Source organism: Natator depressus, chromosome 7 (genome assembly GCF_965152275.1).
Source record: "Natator depressus isolate rNatDep1 chromosome 7, rNatDep2.hap1, whole genome shotgun sequence".
Lineage (NCBI taxonomy): Eukaryota > Metazoa > Chordata > Testudines > Cheloniidae > Natator > Natator depressus.
Genome location: NC_134240.1, coordinates 112,417,304 through 112,439,671, shown reverse-complemented (window position 1 = coordinate 112,439,671; position 22,368 = coordinate 112,417,304). Strand labels below are relative to the sequence as shown.

General features: G+C 40.1%; 1 protein-coding gene across 2 annotated transcripts in view; it reads left to right on the top strand.

Annotated features, from left to right (window-relative positions):
- CASP7 (caspase 7) overlaps window positions 1-21,469 on the top strand; it is a 29,780-nt gene extending 8,311 nt beyond the window's left edge. For both annotated transcript variants that reach the window (XM_074960051.1, XM_074960052.1), the window contains 5 exons: window positions 15,216-15,364; window positions 16,593-16,721; window positions 17,131-17,306; window positions 19,761-19,899; window positions 21,224-21,469. In XM_074960051.1, the coding sequence (XP_074816152.1) occupies window positions 15,216-15,364; window positions 16,593-16,721; window positions 17,131-17,306; window positions 19,761-19,899; window positions 21,224-21,447 (817 nt within the window). In that variant the 3' untranslated portion in view covers window positions 21,448-21,469. The remainder of the gene's footprint in view (window positions 1-15,215; window positions 15,365-16,592; window positions 16,722-17,130; window positions 17,307-19,760; window positions 19,900-21,223) is intronic.
- Window positions 21,470-22,368: the final 899 nt, after the last annotated feature.

The following is a 22,368-nucleotide window of genomic DNA, read 5'->3' as shown; positions in this document are numbered from 1 at the left end:
TGTGGTTTGGTCAGGGTGAAAGCTGGAGGCATGTAGGTAGGAATAGCGATCAGTATAGGTTTCCGGTATAGGGTGGTGTTTATGTGACCATCGAAACCTGCTTTCTTGTTTTGTTTCATTACCACTAGATGGCAGGCTAATATCGTTTTTGTTTGTTAAAAAAAAAAAATCACTGAGAGTGATCACTTAGAGAATCACAGTTGTATGAGCAATTGATATGGTTTTTATTTTGCTGAGCAGAAATCACAAGGTACTGCATGGCAAGCTTGATGACAATAAAAGTGTGAAAAGTTAATGGTTAAAAGAAAATTTGGCTGATGATTTGAAAAATATATGTGCATTCTCCATGTGATCTTTGGAAACAAAAATACGCTTTTTTTCTCATTTCCTTTGTGTGATTCTGTAATACTTTTATGTGCCTTTATCTCTTTGTAAAAAATTCTCATTTCTCCACAGGATGCTTTAATATCTTACCTTTCATGCACTTAAGCATCATTTGGAATTTCAAAGATGTCACCCCAAATAGTAACAAGGCATTTTAAAATTTATGTTGTGTTCCGCTTCCCTCCACATAATTGCTCTGTCCATTGTGTGTCATATGAAAATGTGCGTGGTGGGTATTGGAGAAGCACAGGAGCCATCATTTCTTTTACGCATCCAGAGGCCAGAATTCAACACAAAAGGTAAAATTCTGGCCCCATTGAAATCAGCGAGAGTTTAACCATTAACTTCAATGGGGCTAGGATTTCATCCACAATGTATTTTTAAAACCAACTGAATGCCTCTACAGTATGGCAGAGTAGAGCTTGCTTTGTTAGCATCCATGGTTGTATTTTTAGCGCACTTGGCTAAAGTGAAGCATCCATGGGCAGTGGCTGTAAGAATTTGGATACTAGTACAGCTATTATTGAATTGTATAGAACTGTTTGTCCTTGGGTTACTTTACCTTTTGCCCATTGCTCTTCTCTATCTCTTTTACACTTCGTATTCCCCTTCTCAGGGCATGTCTACACTATAAACTTAAGTTGACTGTGTGGGGAGAGGAGAGCCCGGAGGGGGGTGGGGGTCAGCTGGATTCCCAGTGGGGAGATCCGTGCCCAGTGTCTGGTTGGCTGCCACGTTCCCAGAAGGGAGCCGAGAAGCCCAGTGCGGCTGTCCCATTCCTGGCGGGGAGCGGGAAGCCGAGAGCTATGGGTCAGCCAGGCTTCCGGTGGGGACATCCGCACCCAGAGTCTGGTCAGCTGCCATGCTCCCAATGGGGAGCTGAAAGCCCGGGTGCCAGCCCGAATCGGAGCCAGGAGCCTGGATGGCAGCCTGGCTAGAAGCCGGGATCTCGGGGGTCAGCCGAGCAGAGAGCCTGAGTGGCAGCTTGGCTTCGAGTGGAGACCGGGCAGCAGGCCAGCTATTTTTTTGTCAATGTCATGGCTCCAGGGGAACCATGACATTGACAAGAATGACAGCCAGTAGATGTAAGTAACCCAGTGTCTCACAGTGTTGCCCTAACTACACCAACATAAGCCCTATGCCTCTAGGGGTGGTGAAGTTATTATGTCAGTATAGCAGGGCACTTACATCTGCAGGAGCAAGGCTGTAGTATGTACGCTGACATAATTAGGTCGACCTAAGACATCTTACACTTTAGTGTTGACCAGACCTCAGTTGGAAAAAATTTTCTAGTATATAAATAAGTATCTATTTAAGAACTCTTAAGTTACTGTAACAGCATCCAGGCTTAGACCCCCTCAAGTGCACCCCTTAGGTGACAGGCCTGGCTTCATGCAATTAACTCTGTATGGAGTTAATATGCTTCTACCATCTTAGACAGGATCTCCAAGCTGCAGCCTCCTGTTTCTCAACCATGTTAACAACAGACACAATTCAATTTTGGCACCTGTAAGCTTTTCCCTTTGGGAGCCTGTGACAGTATACATTTGCTCTGATGTATAAATAGCATCTTTGGAACAAATCATTATTTATTCATTCCTCAAAGGTGCAAAGGGTAAAAACAATAAAAGACCCTTAACTTACACCGTATGTTTTTCTTGAGATGGAGTTAGCTGAGCTGATTGGGTCTCTGTAATATTGCTACAGTATTTCTATAAAGTAGTTAATTTTGCCTTCAGTAAGAATCAAAGCAAAAACCTATAACAATTTGAGAGCTCTCATTTTAATTAAATTGAGAAAAAAATCATCAATCTGTGTTTTGCTCTTCAGCTCATCAGCGGTTATGACATCCTCAGTTAAATAGAGTATACACTCAAATTTTACATGAGCTTTTTCTGTTTTGCAAACTGAAATTCACTTGAAAAAGACTTACAAGTGTAGAGAACTTTTTCATATTTCCTGTTTCTCCCAGGGCTATAGAGCATCAGGTTATGAGAACCATGGACTGAAATCATAGAATTGTAGGATTGGAAGGGACCTCGAGAGGTCATCTAGTCCAGTCCCCTGCACTCATGGCAGGACTAAGTATTATCTAGACCATCCCTGACAGGTAATCTTTCACCACCCATGTCTCTGTGTATCAAAATTTTTTCAAAACAAAGAGCCAAATCTTTAGCTAGTGCAAAGTCTGCATAGTTTTATTGAAATAAATGTACCCCAATAAACACCAGCTAAGGTTCTACATTAAAATGTCATCAAAAATTCCTTCTTTCTTTTTTTCTTTTTGGAAGCGGGGGTTGGGGGTGGGAATTGTGGCGTTGGTGGTGGGTTTTTTTTTCTTCATGCATTTGCACAAAACCAGAGTCTGCTGCGTGATTCTCATGCTGGAACTAGAATGGTAGGTTGGTAGAGCAATTTGTTCAGTGAGACCTGAATCATTTGAAGAATATACGTGTACATGGATTTAATAACCAGTTACAATGACAGCTTTGGAGATTTAGGGGGATGGGGAATTTAAGGCTGACAAGAGATGCTCTTTTGTTGTTCTCTTTCATCCTCCTGGGAGTTATTTTCCACCCACCTTTGATTACCAGCAGTTTCCTTTTATTTGTTTGACAAGATACATCACAGGTAAGGATTTCAGGAGGAATTGTTTCTCAGAATGTGCTCATGTTTGGTTTCCCCTCACATCCACATACATTTTTATAAGTTACCCACCCTGTGTTGTGCAGGCCACTTGAAACACTGAACTTTGGGAAAAGAGCCCCTTCAGTACAGCACAGCATTGCCTTATTTACAGAAAAGCAAGTAGGGTAGGGTTGTCAGCATCTGCTTACAAAGCAATTGTGAAATTAGTCACTTCATGAAGTCTAAGTGCTCCTACCTTGTCCTAGTGTTGAAATCCTAATGATGAGCTGAATGACACCTCATTGGTTTCAGCAGCACCTTTGTACGTTTTTTTTTTACTGCAGTGTGCAGTTAAACAGTGAGCTTTGAAGCCACCAAATATTATAGATTTTTTAAAAAAATTAAACATTTATGTGACAAGTATTTCCTGTGTCCTCACAACAGCCAGGATAAAAATTGCCAGGCTGTCAGGCTTCCTGCTTCAGTTAATATCTGATTGATCTCTCGCTATCTGGAACCATTGACTGATTGTGTCCAGATACAATGGTGATGGACACAGTGTGGGTAGATGGGCTTCTGGATGGATGTATCAGGAAGATATTTTATCCACATTGTATTGAGAGGAAGGATGCTCTTGTGATTATGGCATTGGATTGGGAACTTGGGAGATCTGAATTCAATTCCCAGTTCTGCCTCAGGCTTTCTTTTTGTCCTTTGGCAAGTCACTTACCATCCCTGTGTCTTAGTACCCTAGCTGTCAAATAAAGATAATAATCCTTGCTTTTCACCCATTCTTCCTCTGTCTTGTCTAATTCAATTGTAAGCTCCCTCAGTTAGGGGCTGTCTTTCTTTGTGTTTCTAGTGTACCAAGCACAATGAGAGCCAGTCTCGTTTGGGTCTTGCAGGTGCTATTATAATCTAAACAGTAAGTAACAATGATAAAAATCGTATGTGCTTTCTGTCTGAAGCATTTGGCATTTCATCAGTTTGAGAGAGGATTACTGAACTAAGTGGTCTTTGCTGGTTATGGCAATTCCTGTGTGAGTAATAAAAGTATACTTTGGAAGATTTTTTTTCTCATATAATACACCAGGAATTTTTCACTTCTAATTAGTCTTTCTTTACCTTTTTTTTTTTTTGGTGAGAATCTAGAACTCAGTCACTAGAGAACACCTGCAGCCAGGCTGGTGTTGGCATAACAGTTCATTAAACCCAATCGGTACTTGTTCTTTTCTCCTAGAGACATTTGCATGTGGTACATAGTGTAAATGCTCAGCTATCTTGGAACTGTATTTTAGCAATCACAGCAGCAGGTAGGGTTCCCAACTCTGAGGTACAAAAAACCAAGACATCCAGGATAAAAAAACCAGGACATCCATAAAATCGAACACTTGGCAGTGTGTACCGAGCACCCTCACAGATATCTTACAGGACAGCTACTTCCAAAAAGTGATCCTAGGAAAACCTGGATAGGTGGCAACCCTAGCAGCAGATCAAGTATCAGGTTTGCTTTTAATTATAGTAATTTGCCTGTCTCTTTGCAAGGAAGCCAAGATAATAAAAATAATTCAAAGTTTAGGGGAAAGCAAATCGCACGTCATTTATTATTTTTTACATAAGCAACCAACAACAAAGAAATGGAAAAATGCAAACAAATTGTATAGGCATTAGAATACATAAAAAGTAAATTATATGGGAACTATTTCTAAGATACAGAGTACTAAGGGTTTGTTGTTCTTTTTTAACTGTCTGTTCACTTGGGTTAAAAGTTTTCAGAAATGCTCTTTGTTATCCTGCTGTGGTGGGTAAGAGTTTGTTAAAAGCTAAAGTTGTGCTATTCCACCTCACTTTCCTTTCCTAAACTCCCGCACCGGAGCACTGATTAGAATCATAGTGATGAGATGTTTTCTGCCTGTCAGCAAAGGTGGATCAGGCCTGCATGACCTCAGCAGCTTGCTAGGCCATAGCCATGGGGGTTTGAATAGCCCCACAGAAAAGTCCAGCGTAACCCACTGCTGACATAGGCGAACCTTTGGGCCTGAACGCAGAGCATCCTGCTTCACTCTCCATTATAGCCCTGAGCATGGTGGGCTCTTAACATTACTAAAGAAGATTAAACTTGCTCTTGGACACAAGGGTGAAACTATTTTCAGATGCAGAGTGGAGTGATATTTGATGATGAGCCAAGGTACTGTACAATGTCATATCTCTCCTTCCTCCTCAGTTGCTGCCTTTGTGGGAGTGTCATGAATGAATTCCCTAAAATAATTCAGACATCGTGTTCTCCCCAGCTAAAGGTCACTCTGATGGCACAGTACTCTTGCCATTTCATATGCAAAGGTATTCTGGAAAAGTGTACTTTTTTACTTTGCTTTGTTTAGTTTTATTATTAGTTTTTATTAGTTTTATTAGTATGATGTTTATATAAAAATGTCTCTTTAGTTTGTATTAATACCTGTGCTGATGGTGGTATATAGCATAATTAGAAATTATCCGTGTATATTATACAGCCTAAGATCCAATCCTGAGGGATCTCAATTTGCACAACTCCGATGGGAGGTTCATATATATATATAGGACTTGCAGAACAGAACTGACTCCTGAAAAGTTATCTGTCCTCTTTTGTGTTTGTAAAGCCATTAGTGACTTTTAGATGATAAATAAATCATATCATGTATCACACACAAAATTCATGGGTTACCACCCAACAGAGTGTCGGGCAAAGTAGCAGAAATCTAAACCTAGGGTTAAAGAATAGAGCTTGCACTTTATTGGCTCCGTTTAATTGTGAATATTACACTGCAGTGCTATCATGTAAGAGTGTGAATAGAAATTTGCAGAAAACAACGTGCTGTGTACAAAAGAACAGGAGACTGCTGCGTGACTTCTTAATATTTTGACTGTTGCTAAATGTTTACACAATACTTGTCAGATACAGCCTATGTCCAATATTTGTACTAACATGTAACTGAATGAGCCTCACTTCGCTTCCTATAGTGAATAAAACTGCAAAGAAAGAATTAATTTTGAATACTATTGACTGTAACTCAAGTTAATATGTAGTTATAAAAGGACAAGAATAATGTATTTTTTAGATTTTATAAACTGCTCATCTCAAACTCTAGGTGCATCTACAAGATGGAAAACGTGCCAGAAGTTACACACTAAGGTTCTGATCCTGCAAACAGCTGTACTTGGCAGATCCCGCCATTCCACAGAGAGCCATTGACTTCAGTGGCTTTTCATGTGTGGGGAGACTTTGTGGAGCAGCTTGCAGGATGAGGGCCTAAGCCATTGGATGGCTTAAGAAAATCTAGGCCCTTTGTTGTTTAACTCCCTCTTTGAATTCAGTCTAGGTGAGTAGCAGAAAGTTACTTCCTTTGAAAACTTTTAAGTGGCCTTTGTGCAGTGAGTTACAGTCACAGTATAGTTCCAAAGTTATCCTAAAAAATGCCACTGGGCCTGGAACTGATTCAGTCTTAGCAAAGAAGTTGAGAACTGAATGGTCACTGTGGCTAATCCTGCAGACTTTTATGCACAAGCCTAACTTTACAGTCACAAATAGCCCCATTGATTTCAGTGGGCCCCCACAGTAGTAAGGTAAGCACTTGCATAAGTGTTTGCAGTATTGGAGCTTAAGCCTGAAGTACACTTGCCCTCTTCTCTCTCCTTCCCAAAGTTGACGCTCAAAATTGAGGCACATTGGTAAAGTAGCTTGCAAAGAAGTGGGGCACTGCCTGTGCCTTACTTTTTGTTTATAAATGTTCATTTTGAACTCTACTACTATCAGTTCGGATCTTTTCACTACCATTAAATATTGTTTTTAAACACAGATACACTTCGTCATCAGGAATAATTATTCAGACCTCCTTTTATGTGGTACAGTATTGCTCCGTGACTTGCTGTTCTTGGGTTCAGAATCTCTTATACAAAGCATCCCCTTGCAATGTCTGTGTCAATCTTAATAGTTGCCAGATGCTTGGAGAGGAAGTCAGATGCATAGTGTTAAGACTAGAGCTGGGAGGATTTTTTGGTCAGTTAGTATATTCACCCCAAAATTGTATTTTTTGGTTGAATTAAACTTTGAGAATTGGTGTTAAATTCAACTGCTAATTAGGCCAAATAAAATTGAAGAAAAACATCTAAACAGTTTTTTGTCATTTTTGAAACAAAACATTTTGAATTTGGTTCAAAACATTTCGTTTAGAAATTAAGCTAGATTTGTTTTAAAAAATTGTAAAAAGAGTTAAACCACCCAAAGATATAATGAAACTAAATGGAAACAAATATTTTAGATTGAACAAAATGTTTACTTTGACCTAAAACAGTTTTTGGTTGGTTTCAGTGAGAAAAAAAAAAAAAAATCAGTTTTGATTCAACCGTAAATGAATTGTTTTTTGTTTTCCTTCAGATTTTTCAATTCAGCCACCCAATCAAATAATTATTCACTCAGCTCCTGTCAAGACCTACATTCCCTTTTTCTTTTCTCTCCTGAAGGAAGGGTTTCCTGTTCTGGTGAAAAGGTTCTTATGGTAATATTTGATAGTCCCCTCACTTTCTCATTGGAGAGTCTTTTAAAGCATGATTTAGAATTCTTCCAAGGTTGGTTATTTTATTAGTGAAAATCCTTCAAAGCTGGTAGTAACTTCAGTTAATTCAGGCAAATACGCTGGTCCCCTTAGGCAAATTAGTAGTGTAAAACATTTGTTTGAATTCCATTTATCTTCCCTGTGTTTTTGAAGGTTAATTGTTTCTTTGTCATCAGAGGTTGGTTACTTGAATTGTTAAACTACTGGCCAGTTTTTCTTACAACCATTTCCTAAAGTGGTATGACAGTGAAGATTGACCTCTGTTAAACAAGATGGAACAATTATTAGATTTTATAAAATGCTTACAGTTGAATAATACTTAGGGCTTACATCGCATTCTTCAAAGCACTTGAGAGGAAGTTAAGATTTATCCCCATTTTACAGATGAGAAACCTGAGAAACAGAGATATGAGGTGAATTGTCAAGAACATAGGGACTCAATAGCAGAGATGGGAATGAACCCCAAGCTCCTAATTCCCGGTCCAATGTCTTATCCACAGTACCATCCTGCCAGTTACAGTGATTTCAGTTATCGTGATTTCAGTTCCACATTTCAGTGTCTTGACTTCTTACATGAAGGGCCCGACCCTGAATACTTTATGCACAAACTTCGTTGTCAATCCCAATGCCAATTTTAAAACCTGGTATTCTAATCTGGTTCAACCCGGGTCGTTGGGGAAGGCACTCACCAAATATACCTACTCCTTAACCCACCTAATATCCTTTCTGTTTAAAGACTTGTAACACAAAAGATTCTTTGCACAAATAAAATACGGGGCATTTGGACATTCAAGCATTAGCATGTTCCTTCCACCCCCAAAATGGTATTTCTCTAATACAGAGTTGAGGGAGAAAGGGGACAGCATAATTATCTATTATGTGTAGGCTGCTCTGAGTGTATGTGCCACTTTACTCAAGCAGATGTATCAAAGAACAAAATCTCTGCTTTAAAGAATTTATAACCTAAAAAGTACCAGTCAGGTACAAACAAAGAGTGGCTTGTGTCTGTTATTGCAGACAGGCTTCAAGTACAGGCACTTGTAAGGTGTGATTTGAAATAGGAGAGGTAAGGGTAACTGGGGGTGTTTGATAGATTAGGAAATCTGAAGAGGAGGAAGGAGTAAAAGAGAGCGGTTAGGAGTGAATCTTGAGTAGAATGTAGAAATGTTATGAAAACCATATAATAACAAACCAAAGCATGGCCATAAGAATGCCACAGATAGAAACTGACCACAAAAATTGTATCACTTAAGCTGATACTTAAAAACAAATATGAAACCAGAGACAGCTATTTTTAGAAGTACTTTGGTAATGAAGTCATAACAACATTTCCTCCAGACCACTTTGAGGCATAGAGCAACACATTTTCCATGCTGAGGAAAGCACCAAAGTCCTTACAAGGTTCTGTTGAGATTTTAAACTAATACTGTTTCCTGCTCACCCATCCAACTTACAATATTGTGACATAATGGGAAATATTCTCAAACACAGATTAGTAGTTGGTAGATAGATGTCTGTATCACATCACTACTATTCATCCATCACTTGCCGGCTCTTAGTAGAAAGGCAAAGACTGAATGGGCCATAGCAGGACTGGCATCTGACACTTCTGATCATGATTATCTCATGATCCTAAGTATGGGATAGTTTATACTCTATGAACAGAAGGCTTCAGTTTCTAGAACAGGCAATAAATTCTCTTTTCAATAGAATTTTATGTTCAGTCATACAAATGAATGACTGTCCTTGCAAAGCTCATTAAGGCAGCAAACTTTTCCTGTTGTGCCCTGCCCCTTACCAGTAATGGAATCTGTCCACCCCCCTCCATTACTGCACAGTTGTCTCAGCAGTGGAGCGGGGGCTGAAAGCAGGACTGGGCGCAGAACTGGGAATGAAGGAGGAGCTTGGGCTAGAGGAGAAATTGGCCTGGGGTGGCGAGGGAATGAGGGCAGAGCAGGGCTGGGGCTGGAGCCAGAGCAGGGCTGGAGCTGGGCTGGGGACAGAGCAGGGCTGGGTGGCACTCCTTCCCCTCTCTCCATGGGGGCTGGCCTGGGCTGCACCATGCAGCCCCCCCCCCCCCCGAATGTTCCTGTGTGTGCCACAATTTGGGAACCACTGCGTTAAGGGGACATGTCAGCTTAAAAAAGGAACACGGTTCTTAAATTTCTTCAGTATTCTTACAAATACCCAAAATGACTACAACTAGAAGAGATCAGAGAATTCTAGTTTGAGCATTTGACAGCACATTGTTCACAGTCAATTTCATATTCTTCCCCCCTTTTGTATAGTCAGTCAGGTAATCGGTTTTTCCCCAGTTCTTTATGTGGGTCTTCCATAGAGGAATAGTGGAGGCAGAACACTTGAAAAATGTGCTTGTAAAACCACCCAGATTGGCAGGACTCTGGAGCCTCTCTGCAATATCTCAAGCTACTTCTAACTCACTTTGATCCGAATAGGCGTCAAGTTGACAGTGTGTCTTTAGCTATACACATCCATCAATAAATCCCCAAAAGCCCCTAACCTTGGGGGGAGAAGGGACTTTCTAAGCCTCCTCCCTGATTTCAAAACCAAAGTCTAGTTTACCGCAGAGTGTCACTTTACAATTCCTTTTTGATTAAGGGCATCCAATTTCCTCTTTAAAAAAAAATTCCCTTTCACACAAGAGTGGACCCTTGCTATTTGTAATTTTGTCTTTATTCTCCTACTCCTCTGTATAGCCACTTCATTGACTGACTATTCTCTTCCAGGCAGAGATATTGTTTCCTTTATATACAAATCACCATTGAGCCTATTCCTCACAAGGGAAAGAAACTCATGGTTTTCAAAAGATCACAAATGGAAATGGATCCTTGTCAGACTTTTTTTTTTTTTTAATCCCTGCTAACTTTCAGCGGCAGTAATGGGATTAGTTTAGCGACAGGTGGTGTGGGTGAGATCACATTTTCTTCCTGCCAATACTTATCTTCTCTTCTTGTTGTAGAATTTCCCAGTTTATGTTGCTTTTCCAAGAAGTGGCCTTGCTTACCTGAACAAAGTGCTATTACAGACTCTGGCCTCTCTGGCACAATGTTCAATATTGCTGGAAGCTGCAGAGTTAAATCCCTTTTGCAATGTGCTGGATATCTGTCCTTATTAATAAGGTCCACCACTCATTGGGTCCAGTTTGATCATCATGTTGAGACTGCAATATATTTTGTGGAAATATAAATGGCTACAGTTACAGAGTCTGATCTAATATCTTATATGCATGGAGCTCCCACAGAGTCAACTGGAGTTCAATGCACACACGGCTTGTAGAATCAAGCCTACAATATGGATTGGAGTAAATAAATGAGCTAGGGTTACAAAAGGAAACGCTAGAGCACACAAGGATAACAGTCCATGCACTGAGCTTATTGCACAGCTTGTGGATTCTGAGAATGGTAAATGTAGTGCAGTGGAAATGGGGGAAGGGGGCATTGATATCCCAAGGAAAGAAGCCCTCCAACATGAAGAGAAGAAGACAGTAATACTGAGAGACTCCATTCTCCGCAAAAGAGCTTTTTCCCCTTAAAAGTGGTCTTTAGACATGTTTAACTATTAAATGGTAAAAATGTTTTCTAGCAGTTTAAACCCACGGGCTCAAATACCAAGGTCTTTACTCACTGGAGTAGTAATTTGATCCACAGTGAAGCAAGATGGAAATTACTTTGTCCTCCCTGTGAACCTCTAGCGTCACAAAGTTCAGCAACCGGGTGGTGAACAGGATGAGACGGGCAAGCAGAAATACTAATCTTTTTTATCAACATTACGCTCATTTCAAAAATAGTAATCATTATCCCAGGGTAGACACAGAGTAAGTCCAGCCTTAGTAAAGTAAGACTCTCAGATACCACTGTCAAGCCTAAGCCAGGACTTAGTGTGCACATTCTGGTTTTCATTCTGCCTTTACCTGTGGACAAACTGATGTTGCCAAAGGGGAATTCAGTTTTGTTGGACTCTTGAGCTGACCAAAAGGAGGAGGAGGAGTGCAGTGCCTGAGAGGGCAGAGTGGGGACTGGGCTGACTGACCAATGGAGGGTGACCAATAGTGGCGTGATACAGAAGAATTATGGCATAATTTAGATGTAAAAGCTGAGAGACCACAACCATAACATACCATTGATCTTTTAATCCAGACAAAGTTGAATAAAAAAAATGGGGAAATTGCAGATTTTGGATTTCAGTGATGCAATATGAAAAATAGAAACTGATACTGAGTGTTCCTATTCAATCTTTCTTGTAATAGGAAAATGAGGGGACATCCATTGAAACTGACAGGCAAACAATATAAAAGTAGTAAAAGGAAACACACATTTACACAACTGATAATTAACCTGCCGAATTCCCGAAACAATAAATTATTGTGACCAGGGAGGTTAGTAAAAGCAAACAACAAAAAAGACATTTATATGGCTAATGAGAACATCCTCAGTTAAACAAGTTGAAGGATAAAAATGTTTATACATTTATAAAGCTTCATGCTTCCAGTCATAAACCAACTTCTCACTTACTAGTTTTAGGTAGGAACTTCCCCTCTGGGCAAATTCTTACATAATTGTCCATTATGCAATTTCTTCTACCTTTTTCTTATATATCTTGTATTGGGCTCTCTCAGACAGTAGATTTTTATCTTCTGCTGCTAGAAAGACCATTGATCTAGTCCAGTATGGCAATTTGTATTTGCCATTTGGGTATGTGGAGACATAGGGTGATCGAAAAGTTGGAGTCAAATAACAGATTGTGTGCTCTCTGGGTTGAAGATCCAGTATGTACATACACCACAAGTTTGCTTCCTTAGTGATTTGTCAGGCATTGGCTTGGACTATGACCAGGAATTTGCTAGAATTTGCTAGAATTGCTTTGTTGACTGCCAGTAAGTACACTGTGGGTCTGATCCTGAGAGGTACTGAGTGACTGTCTCGTCCCTTCAGTTTCCATTGAAGTCAACAGAACTTGCAGGTCCTGCTCTCTTCTCAGAACCGTGCCTTACATGTCACGCAGGAACAGCAGAGAAATGGAATACATTCTTGCGTGCCTGGAGAAGATCTCACACTGTGATAGGGATCAGCTAAAATATTTGATGGGCACTATATAGCTGGGTTTTGGGAAGAGTACAGGTTTTTATGTGCAGTTGGGAAGACAGTGGGTTTACTGGATGCCATGGGCAAGTGTGTCAAGGAATGTTCATGGGATTGGTGCACCCTGTAAATTAACCATAGTTGTGTGCTGATGCCACTGGAGGGTGTTACACTGCATGTAGCAACAGCGCTGCTTTATTTAGGAAACCAGATAAAATATTTTTTCTGCCAAAACCAAAAGCTGCATAAGCCTGAAACCACCAGGGGTTGAGGGAGCTGTATACTGTGCATTTACCTGGATATAAAATTTTTAATGCTCTGCTCTTATTTTGAAATGGCCTTTCCCAGCATCTTTGCCAGATCTTGTGTGTTGCTGCAGGATCAGATTACAGACGGGAAAGATAATTTTAGAATAAAATAAAAATTGAAGCCCTCCTTGAAAGTCAAATTTAATAGTCCTATATTGCGGAGCTAAATGTGGATAACTCTTTCTGGTACCTCCACTTAGGGCAAAGTTGAATAATTGCCTTGACTGTTCTGATTGCTTCCAAAGCCCACAAACAATCTGAAGGAATGAGAGTATCAAGCAGGCAAATGGCTGACTACCAGAAAGTTTAACTTCAAAATATTAAATGCTTTTGAGAGTCTCCATAACTAGAGACTATTCAGGAGCTTTAGTAATCTAAGGAGAAGAGTAAGAGGAAATATGATGGAAGTACAGTACCATAATGAATGGTGCAGCGAAGGCCTCCTAGGTGCTGGCCCTTATCAGCAGAACAAGAGGACACTTGAAGTTAAAGCACGACCATTTAAAAATGGAAAAGAGATAGCATTAAGAAGAGCAGCCTGGTTTCTTGCTTACCCTGACCCTAATACTAGAGCAAGAGGGCACTCAAAGTTAAAGGCAACCATTTTTAAATTGGGGGGGGGAAAAGAAAATCCATTTTTTATAGACAACAATTAATCAACTTGAGCTCTCACTGCTGCACGATATGGTTGAGGCAAATAGCTTGGTAACTTTCTACAACGGCTTAGATATAGGAATAAGAATAGCAATAGTAGTTAGGTTAATTAGGCTAAAATTGCAAGGATATAGGCCCATCATCCTTGTATGATGAACCTTTAATTCTTGTATTTAAAAAGAAATTTCCCCCTATAATATAGTGTTATATTGTTACTTGTGTTGAGGACCGGAGATATGCCTTCCCCTGAGGCATCCAGCAACAGACACTGTTGGAGACAGGATACTGGACTAGATAAACCTAAGAGATCTGCTGATTCAGGTCCTCTGCCCCCTCCCTGACCATCGCTTCAGATGTTGAATATGATCCAAAGTTCACTGAAGTCACTGGAAAGACTCCCATTGGCCTCAGAGGGGGTTAAATCAGGCCCTTTGTTGACTGTTATCATCTGACTTTTGTTTTATAAGCAGAGCAGAGGCTATAGGTAGTTTGCATTGCTGTAGTCCCTGTGTAGGAGACCTTGCCAGCACCAGATGCCTACTGCCAGGGCCCTGCCAACAGACTGATCAGGCCCCATTGGCTCTACCTATAGTAAAATCAGGGCCTGAAATAGCAGCTAACTTCCGATACACTTCCCCCACCTAAAATTAGCTAGAGGAACAACATTATTGCCGTGGTTTTGTTTGTTTTAAATCTTCACTTACAGTAAAAACTCTGAGTAATCTTCCTGTCATCTCTCTATAGAAAAGGTCCTCTTGACTCTAATGCAACTGAAGTCTTTCATTACTCAGGAGGAAGTACAGTATGTAATTACATGAAAGAAGTATATTTTTATCTTTCTAAAATTTTGTTGTATTATAAGAAAATCGTAAGAAGAGTGCTGTTCCCAGGTGTAGTGCACTAGCTCAGGTTAAAGATACAGGTGTTTAAACCAAAAATTGAAGTCACATTCACTTTCTATAATAGGCATTTGATACTTCATTGGCAGACAAAGTTTACATATGTCACTAGGTTGTATGTTACTTTTAGGAGTGGGAACATTTTCATCCTGCGTTGTTACTCCCAGGGCTTGTAGGGCAAAGGGGCTTGTTGGGTCAGTCCACTGGCTCCTGCCAGGTCATAAGGTCAGCTCAAAACCCTCTGGCTGATTTTGGGGAGCAGCAGTGGATAGCTCCAAAGAAATCCCAATCATTTCTTCCTTGAACTGTTCCTTGAACCCTCTGGCTGATTTTGGGGAGCAGCAGTGGATAGCTCCAAAGAAATCCCAATCGTTTCTTCCTTGAACTGTTTGCAGTGAAGTAGGCTGGTAGGTTGTGACTGGGACCATAGGCTGCAGGATTGTAGTTCCAACTGGACTCCCAAACTAAAGGATGATGATTGTGACATGCAGGGTCAGAGTTTTTGTATGGGATGATCTTTACAGGTCTAGCTAGAATATAGAGGACTCCGTAGGTAAAAGAAGAAGAAAAAAGGTAGGGTGGCAGCGATTCTGGAATAAGATGAGAACATGTGATTTCTGTCATTCAACATCCCTTCTGGTTTTGTTCTCACAGGAAAAAGAAGAAGGGACAGGAACAGCAGCCAGAGGCCCCTGTCGATAACCAGTGCCGAATTGTTAACCCAACATTCAAGTATAATATGGACTACAAGAAAGTTGGCAAATGTATTATTATAAACAACAAAAATTTTGAGAACCAAACAGGTATTTCTTGTGCTTGTCTCATGCTTCAATTTGTTTCCCACCCTCTGCATTAACATTCTTTACAATGGTTTTAACATCAGTTGATGAACAAGCCCTCTTCCCCGACACACACACTTTTTTCTTTTTCTTTTTCTTTTTTTTTTTTAAAGACATGGAACTTTGATAAATATTTTTCTTGCGTGGGAAATTGCTTTAACCATTTCTCTGCCTACTTCACATTTATCCACTACAGCAGTGCCCAGAGGCCCCCTTTTGCTATACCCTGTGGTTCATGTCTCAAAGAACTTACCAGCTTGCTTTACCATGTTATCCTGTGCACCCAGCTTCCATGCTATATTGGTAAAATTTGAACTTTTTCCATGGACCTCCATCCTGAATTATAAATGTCCCAAGCGGTCATATGGGCCAGTGCTGTCATTGGCCGAAAATCCAAATTGAGCAGTATGTAAGTCTTCCCAATACAATCTGGAGATTTCCCCTCCCCCTTACCTGGTTTATGCTGCAGAGTGGGTGTCATATCTTCACAGAACAAAACCAAATTACCTTATTAATGCACACAAGAGGGAAGGTGATATTATATAACATTTGTATTGTGGTAGTGCCTTGCAGCCTCCTCCAGATCAGAACCCCTTTTTCCTAAGCACTGTATAAACATAGTAAATGGAAGTGCTTGCCTCAAAGAACTTCTATCCATTTACTTTGTATGGGAGTTGTTGGGGATTTCTGGTCTGTAAGGGAGGGAGGTTGAGGACATCGGACTAAATTAAGGTTGAAACCTTAACTATAGCTTTTCTGACTTCAGAGCATTTTGTGGTTTGTGGTTTTGTTTGTGTTTAAATATAACAAGTTTGTTTTGTTTTTTTTAAAAAACTCTCCACACCCTCCCATTGTTCTTATCTTTGAATGCTGTACACGAGAGTTGTACTGCCTAACCACACCAGAGAGAGATAAGGCCACAGGCCCTACTCTGCAAGATGCTGAGGATACGAAGCACTTTGCAGGCCCATTTTAACATTGAACCTTGCATTATTTTAAATAAAAGCTAAAAATCTTGCAGGTGGATCCGAAGGTAATGGGGTTATTTGTGAATGTTTGTTTCAAAATCACGTCACCATATTCTTTTCTAAGCTAGGCAGTAAATTATAACCTAGAAAGTCACCTGTGACCATTCAGGTTATTTGCTTTGCTTTGTGTGTAGCCAGCTGTGGTGTTCTTCATTTTCTGCCAGGTATGTTTACACGCAATGGCACCGATAAAGATGCTGGAGAGCTTTCTAAATGTTTTAGAAGGTTAGGATTTGACGTTGTTACATACAACGACCGATGCTGTGATGATATGAAGAAATTACTCAAGCAAGGTAACAGTTCAAGTTCCTCATGTTGATGTACTTTTCCATATAATAAAAGACATGGTGTCAGAACAGACTGAAGCTTTCATGTTTTTCCCCTTAATTCAGAGCTATTTTATTCCCTGGTTTTACTCAACTGAGAAAGTGGCCTATGCCAGTTGCTCTGCCTGCCCAGATCTTGGGTCTGGTACAGAGCTCAGTCCCTGCTCCCCGGATGCTCTCCCAATCATCCACAAGTGGTTTATGTCTCCCCTCACATGCAATCTGTGGCACTGAAAAATCACTTCCCTGGTTGGAGTTGCATAGAGGGTCCCACTGTACATCTAGTGCTGCAAAGAGATGCTGTTTATAGTTCTTTCACTTATATTAAGTTTAATGTGATTTCCTTTGTGCTGAGAAAATGTTATTTGATTTGCAGCTGCGGATGAGAACCACAGTGATGCTGCTTGCTTTGCCTGTATCTTTTTAAGCCATGGGGAAGAGGGCTCCATTTATGGCACTGATGGAATTTTGGAAATCAAGGATCTGACCACATTCTTCAGAGGAGACAAGTGTAAAACTCTGATAGGCAAACCCAAATTATTTTTCATCCAGGTAACAACCTTACAAAGTAGATACTTCTGGGAGGAAAAGTGTTACCAGTTTACAAAGATGTTTGACCAGCAAATCGTAGATTGGAGGGTAGCTGGCTATAGATGTTGTGCATTTGACAATATATCACATGTATATAATACAAATGTGTAAAAATGTACATATTTTCATTGCAAGTCTCTCCTCCCACCTCTTGTATGTTGCTTCTCTTCCTAGATGGTAATACAAGCTCTTCAGGCGGAAGGATTATCTTCCTGGGTGTGTAGGAAGAGCTGAGCACATTGTAGATGGTACCCAAATACAGATAGCATTACTGTCCAAATTTCTGTGACCACAGGTTGTCCCTATAGACTATTGCATTCTATCAGGAGAAATCTGTGCATGCAATTATTATAGTGTATTATTACATTATACATACAATTAATAATGTTTTACTGAAACTTGTCAGTGACCTGCTGTGCTGGTGAAAGGTGCCCAGTTGACAGCCTAGGGGACTGAAGCCCCCTATTTATCTGTTTAGTATGTAGATTTTGGGGTGGCAGCAGGAGTGAAAGTTCCCCTATGCCACTCCACCATCTTCCCTATGCCACTCCACCTGTTGTGGAGAGTAAGAAGTACAGCATTTCAGACTCTTGGCCCTCTGCAGATTGCCAGCAAGAGTGTCAGAGTGACACTTGTGGTGTGTACAGTTTCCCAGTACAAACAACCAATTCCTTGCACATAGTCCCACCAAACAGCAATCAAATGGTAACGGCTTTCAATCAGAGGTGAGCTTTCATCAAGAGGTGAAAAATACTTGTCTGGAGTTCATTCCAACGTGTCAACTCACCACACAGCATAGCTAAAGGGAAAGAAGGAGGGGAATGGAGGACAATATTAATATTAAAAAAAGAAGGGATTTGGATTTTGTAATTGTATAAATGTTAAACATGTAAAGTACTACAGTGGCATGACAGTGAATGACTTTGGTACTAAGGAGAACATATAATTCTGTACTTCATTGTTACACTGCACAGTAACATTTACATTTCTTGTAACCGTGATAAATAAAGGGGGGGTAGCTCCCGTTTATGGACACCCAGCCAGCAAGTTAGCTATAAAATTCCTCTTAGTAGCTGTTCTCTACTTGCTTTACCTGTAAAGGGTTAACAAGCCCACAGGTAAAATAAAAGGAAGTGGGCACCTGACCAAAAGAGCCATTGGGAAGGTAGAACTTTTTAAAATTGGGGAAAAAAACTTTCCCTTTGCTGCTGTTCTCCAGAGAAGGAGACGGAGCAGCAATGCAATAAGCAGGAATGCTGCATAAGGCATGAACCAGGTATGAAAATTCATCAGATCATACCTAGAATTACTTATTTGAAACCCCGCAAATATGTAAGTAAATTAGGAATGTTTAGCTAGACTAGGGTGACCAGACAGCAAGTGTGGAAAATCAGGACGGGGTAGGGGGTAATAGGAGCTTATATAAGAAAAAGACCCAAAAATTATGACTGTCCCTATAAAATCGGGACATCTGGTCACCCTAAGCTAGATGCGATCAGGTTTATTCTTTATTTTGGCTTGTGGATCTCCTCTGTGGTAACCCCAGATGCTTTTGTTTGCTTGTAACCTTTAAGCTGAACCCCCAAGAAAGCTATTTTGGGAGCTTAATTTTTGTAATTTTTTCTTTTAAAATCTAGCAAAAAGCCTAAGTTCCAGATGTATTTTTTTCGTTTTTGTTTTTAATAAAATTTACCGTTTTTAATAAAATTTACCTTTTTTAAGAACAGGATTGGATTTTTGGTGTCCTAAGAGGTTTGTGCATGTTGTTTGATTAGCTAGTAGCTACACCTAATTTCCTTTGTTTTCTTTCTCAGCTCTTCCCCAGGGGTGGGCGGGGTGAAAGGGCTTGAGGAATTCCCAAGTGCTCCTTCCTGGGTTCAAATGGGTTTTTTTGCATTTGGGTGGTGTCAGCATTTACCAAGCCAAGATGAGAGAAGCTGTAACCTTGGGAGTGTAATACAAGCCTGGAATGGCAAGTATTCATTTTTAAAATCCGTGCGGGCCCCGACTTCCTGCACTTGAGGTGCCAGAGTGGGGATTCAGCCTTGACAGTAATTTATGGACATAATTGATCATCCACTCAAACTAATAAACTAGTAGACTAGCCAAATTGGTCATGGTTTAAAATGTTAGCGAACATATTTTAACTAACCCAGTTCTAAACAGGATTTTGTACTTTGTGTAGATAAGGATATATCATGTTTAAAAATGTATCACTAGTTGTGGTCAACCCTAGACTCCCCCTACGGTTCAGGATGATCAACTAACACACTTTCCAACAAGACTTTCCCTGTCTATACTCGGTGCAAAGTCCTGTTTTAAATTTTCAGTTAAATCACAGTAACCAACAGTTTTTAAAACATGACCAACTTTCCCATTTTAGACACGCTCTTCTTGTCTTTACCATGTTTTCAGGCATGTAGAGGATCTGCATTTGATGACGGGATACAGACAGATTCTGGACCTGCAAACAACACGGGGGTAACAGATGCCAATCACAGATACAAGATTCCAGTAGAAGCAGATTTTCTGCTTGCATATTCCACAGTGCAAGGTAAGTAATGGGAAAGACAGGCTGACATCCGTATGCAATTGGCTGCATTGGCAATTAGGCATGCATTTTTGCACCTGAACTTTAGAAATTCAGCCCCTAAGTATGGATAAGTAAATGTAAAAGAAATTGAATATTTTGGGACAAAATTATTTGCCTGTTTTAAGTATATTTTCTTGTAATTTTACTGAGTGACAGTTTATCCATTTTATTATGGAAAGGATAATAAATAGAAGTGCCAGACCAGCTTTCTTTGCCTTTCAGTACTTCACTTACCTCTGTTATTCTACTCTTCTTTTTTAATAAAAAGTATTGTTAAAGAAAAAATATTCTGTATATCTGTAGTGCTCTGGGAATAGAAATTATGATGTTTGGTGGCGGTAGGAGTTAAATATAAAGTACATAAAATAAAGACTACAAAGCTGAAAATGAAGTTCTGGCCATGAAAACTTCTTTAAAGGAACAGAAATAAGTTGCCTTAAAATACATGCTGAAGTATAGTGGACTGAACATGGGCATCAAAGTCAATAACTCCTGAATTCTAGACCAAGCTTTGTTGATGACACAGTGTGCAACATTGAGCAAATCGTAAACTCCTCAGGTCATAAACTGCCCCATTTACACTGCATCAAAGGGCTGGAATGTCATAAAGGAGGCTCTGAAAGCTCCAGAGGCAGTCAGGGGGAAATTCTCTGGCACCGGTAGTCTGGAAGACAGCTGAAAGGCTGTATTCTGAGGACCCTTTCCAAGTCCTGGCATAGTGGGCATGTGCTGGTAAGGCTGCAGTACACAGCATATCCTCAGATGCACAGCACAGAATTTCACCCCTTAAATCAGTTTCCCCATTAGTGAAATTGTAATAGTGATACCTCATATGGTATTGTGAGGCTTGCTTAATTATAGATGTAGAATGTGCTGTATAAGGGCTAAGAATTATTAGCTTCTTTTCTAAATTGCTTCAAAAGTGGGTCATAACATAAGAACATAAAAATGGCCATAATGGGTCAGATCAGTGGTTCATCTAGCCCAGTATCCTGTCTTCCAACAGCGGCTGGTGCCAGATGCTTCAGAGGAAATGAACAGAACAGGGCAGTTTATCAAGTAATCCATCCTCTGTCCAGTCACAGCTTCTGGCATTCAGAGGTTTAGGGACAGCCAGATCATTAGGTTGCATCCCTAATATTCTTGGCTAATAGCCATTGATGGACCTATCCTCCATGAACTTATCTAATTCTTTTCTGAACACAGAGTCCCATTCCCCTCTATGTGCCAATAAGGGAGGAAAGATAATCCATGTGCTTTCTTATCTCTCTCTCTCTCCTTGTAGGTTATTTTTCCTGGAGGAACCCAGAGAGAGGCTCATGGTTTGTGCAGTCTTTGTGCTCTATGCTAAATGATCATGGGAAAGAACTTGAGATAATGCAGATCCTAACCAGGGTCAACTACATGGTGGCCACAAACTATGAATCAAAGTCGGATGACCCACGCTTCAGCGAAAAGAAGCAGATACCCTGTGTGGTCTCCATGCTCACTAAAGAACTTTACTTCTGAAAGCATATTCAAAGAGTTGATGTTAGGGCACACCCCCTCCCCCCCCCCCCCGGAGATTTTATTGTATACTCGGTGCATATCTCATGATTTGTACTGGCTTCTTATATTTGGAAAAGGTGATGTATCCGATTGCTGAGCCCTAATCAAGGCTTTATAGGAGGAAAAGCAACTCTGGACCAGACCCTCAGCTGATGTAAAGTCCATAACTCCATTTTCGTATATAGAGCTATACCGATTTACACTAGCTGAGGATCTCATCCTCCATACTTAGCAGCAGAGAGAGACTGGAAGCTTCCTCCATATTACTTGCTCTGTACACTTAACTGGATGCTGCTGAATTCTCTGTATTAACTTTTTTCAATTTTATGTTTCATTTTCTATAGTTTGATTTCCCCCCTCCCCCCTGTCTCAGAAGTTTTGGAAAACAAATCTTTTTTTTTTCTGTCTAATTTTGTCCCTTCCATTTGATTGCTGATATTTTTGACTTCACATTGTTTCTAGTACTGCATCACTAAAAATGTGGAAGCCTTTCTACTTACTACTTCATGTTTAAGAAGAGCTGTATAATTATACATACAGTAGTTCTAGGAACCAATGTTAGTTAACAGTTAGAAGGCAGCACAGGGAGAGTACAGATTGCATTGGGGTGTGACTAATGCAAATTTTGTGGATGATGATTTATTTTTGCTGCTTAATTTCTCATTGATTAAATAGTGGATTTACAAACACTGATATTTAAAATCCAGAGAACAGTTCCCTCTAGCAGCTCAAAATTAGTCTGAGTTGGATCTAAATAAGTTGGCAGTGTCCCTTTCTAGCTTGCTTTCATTAGAAATCTGGTGATTGTATATACAAGTCTTTTTGCAAATCTTCCAATTCTACCTCCTTTTCAAAAAAAAAAACACAACTGTTCTTGTAAAA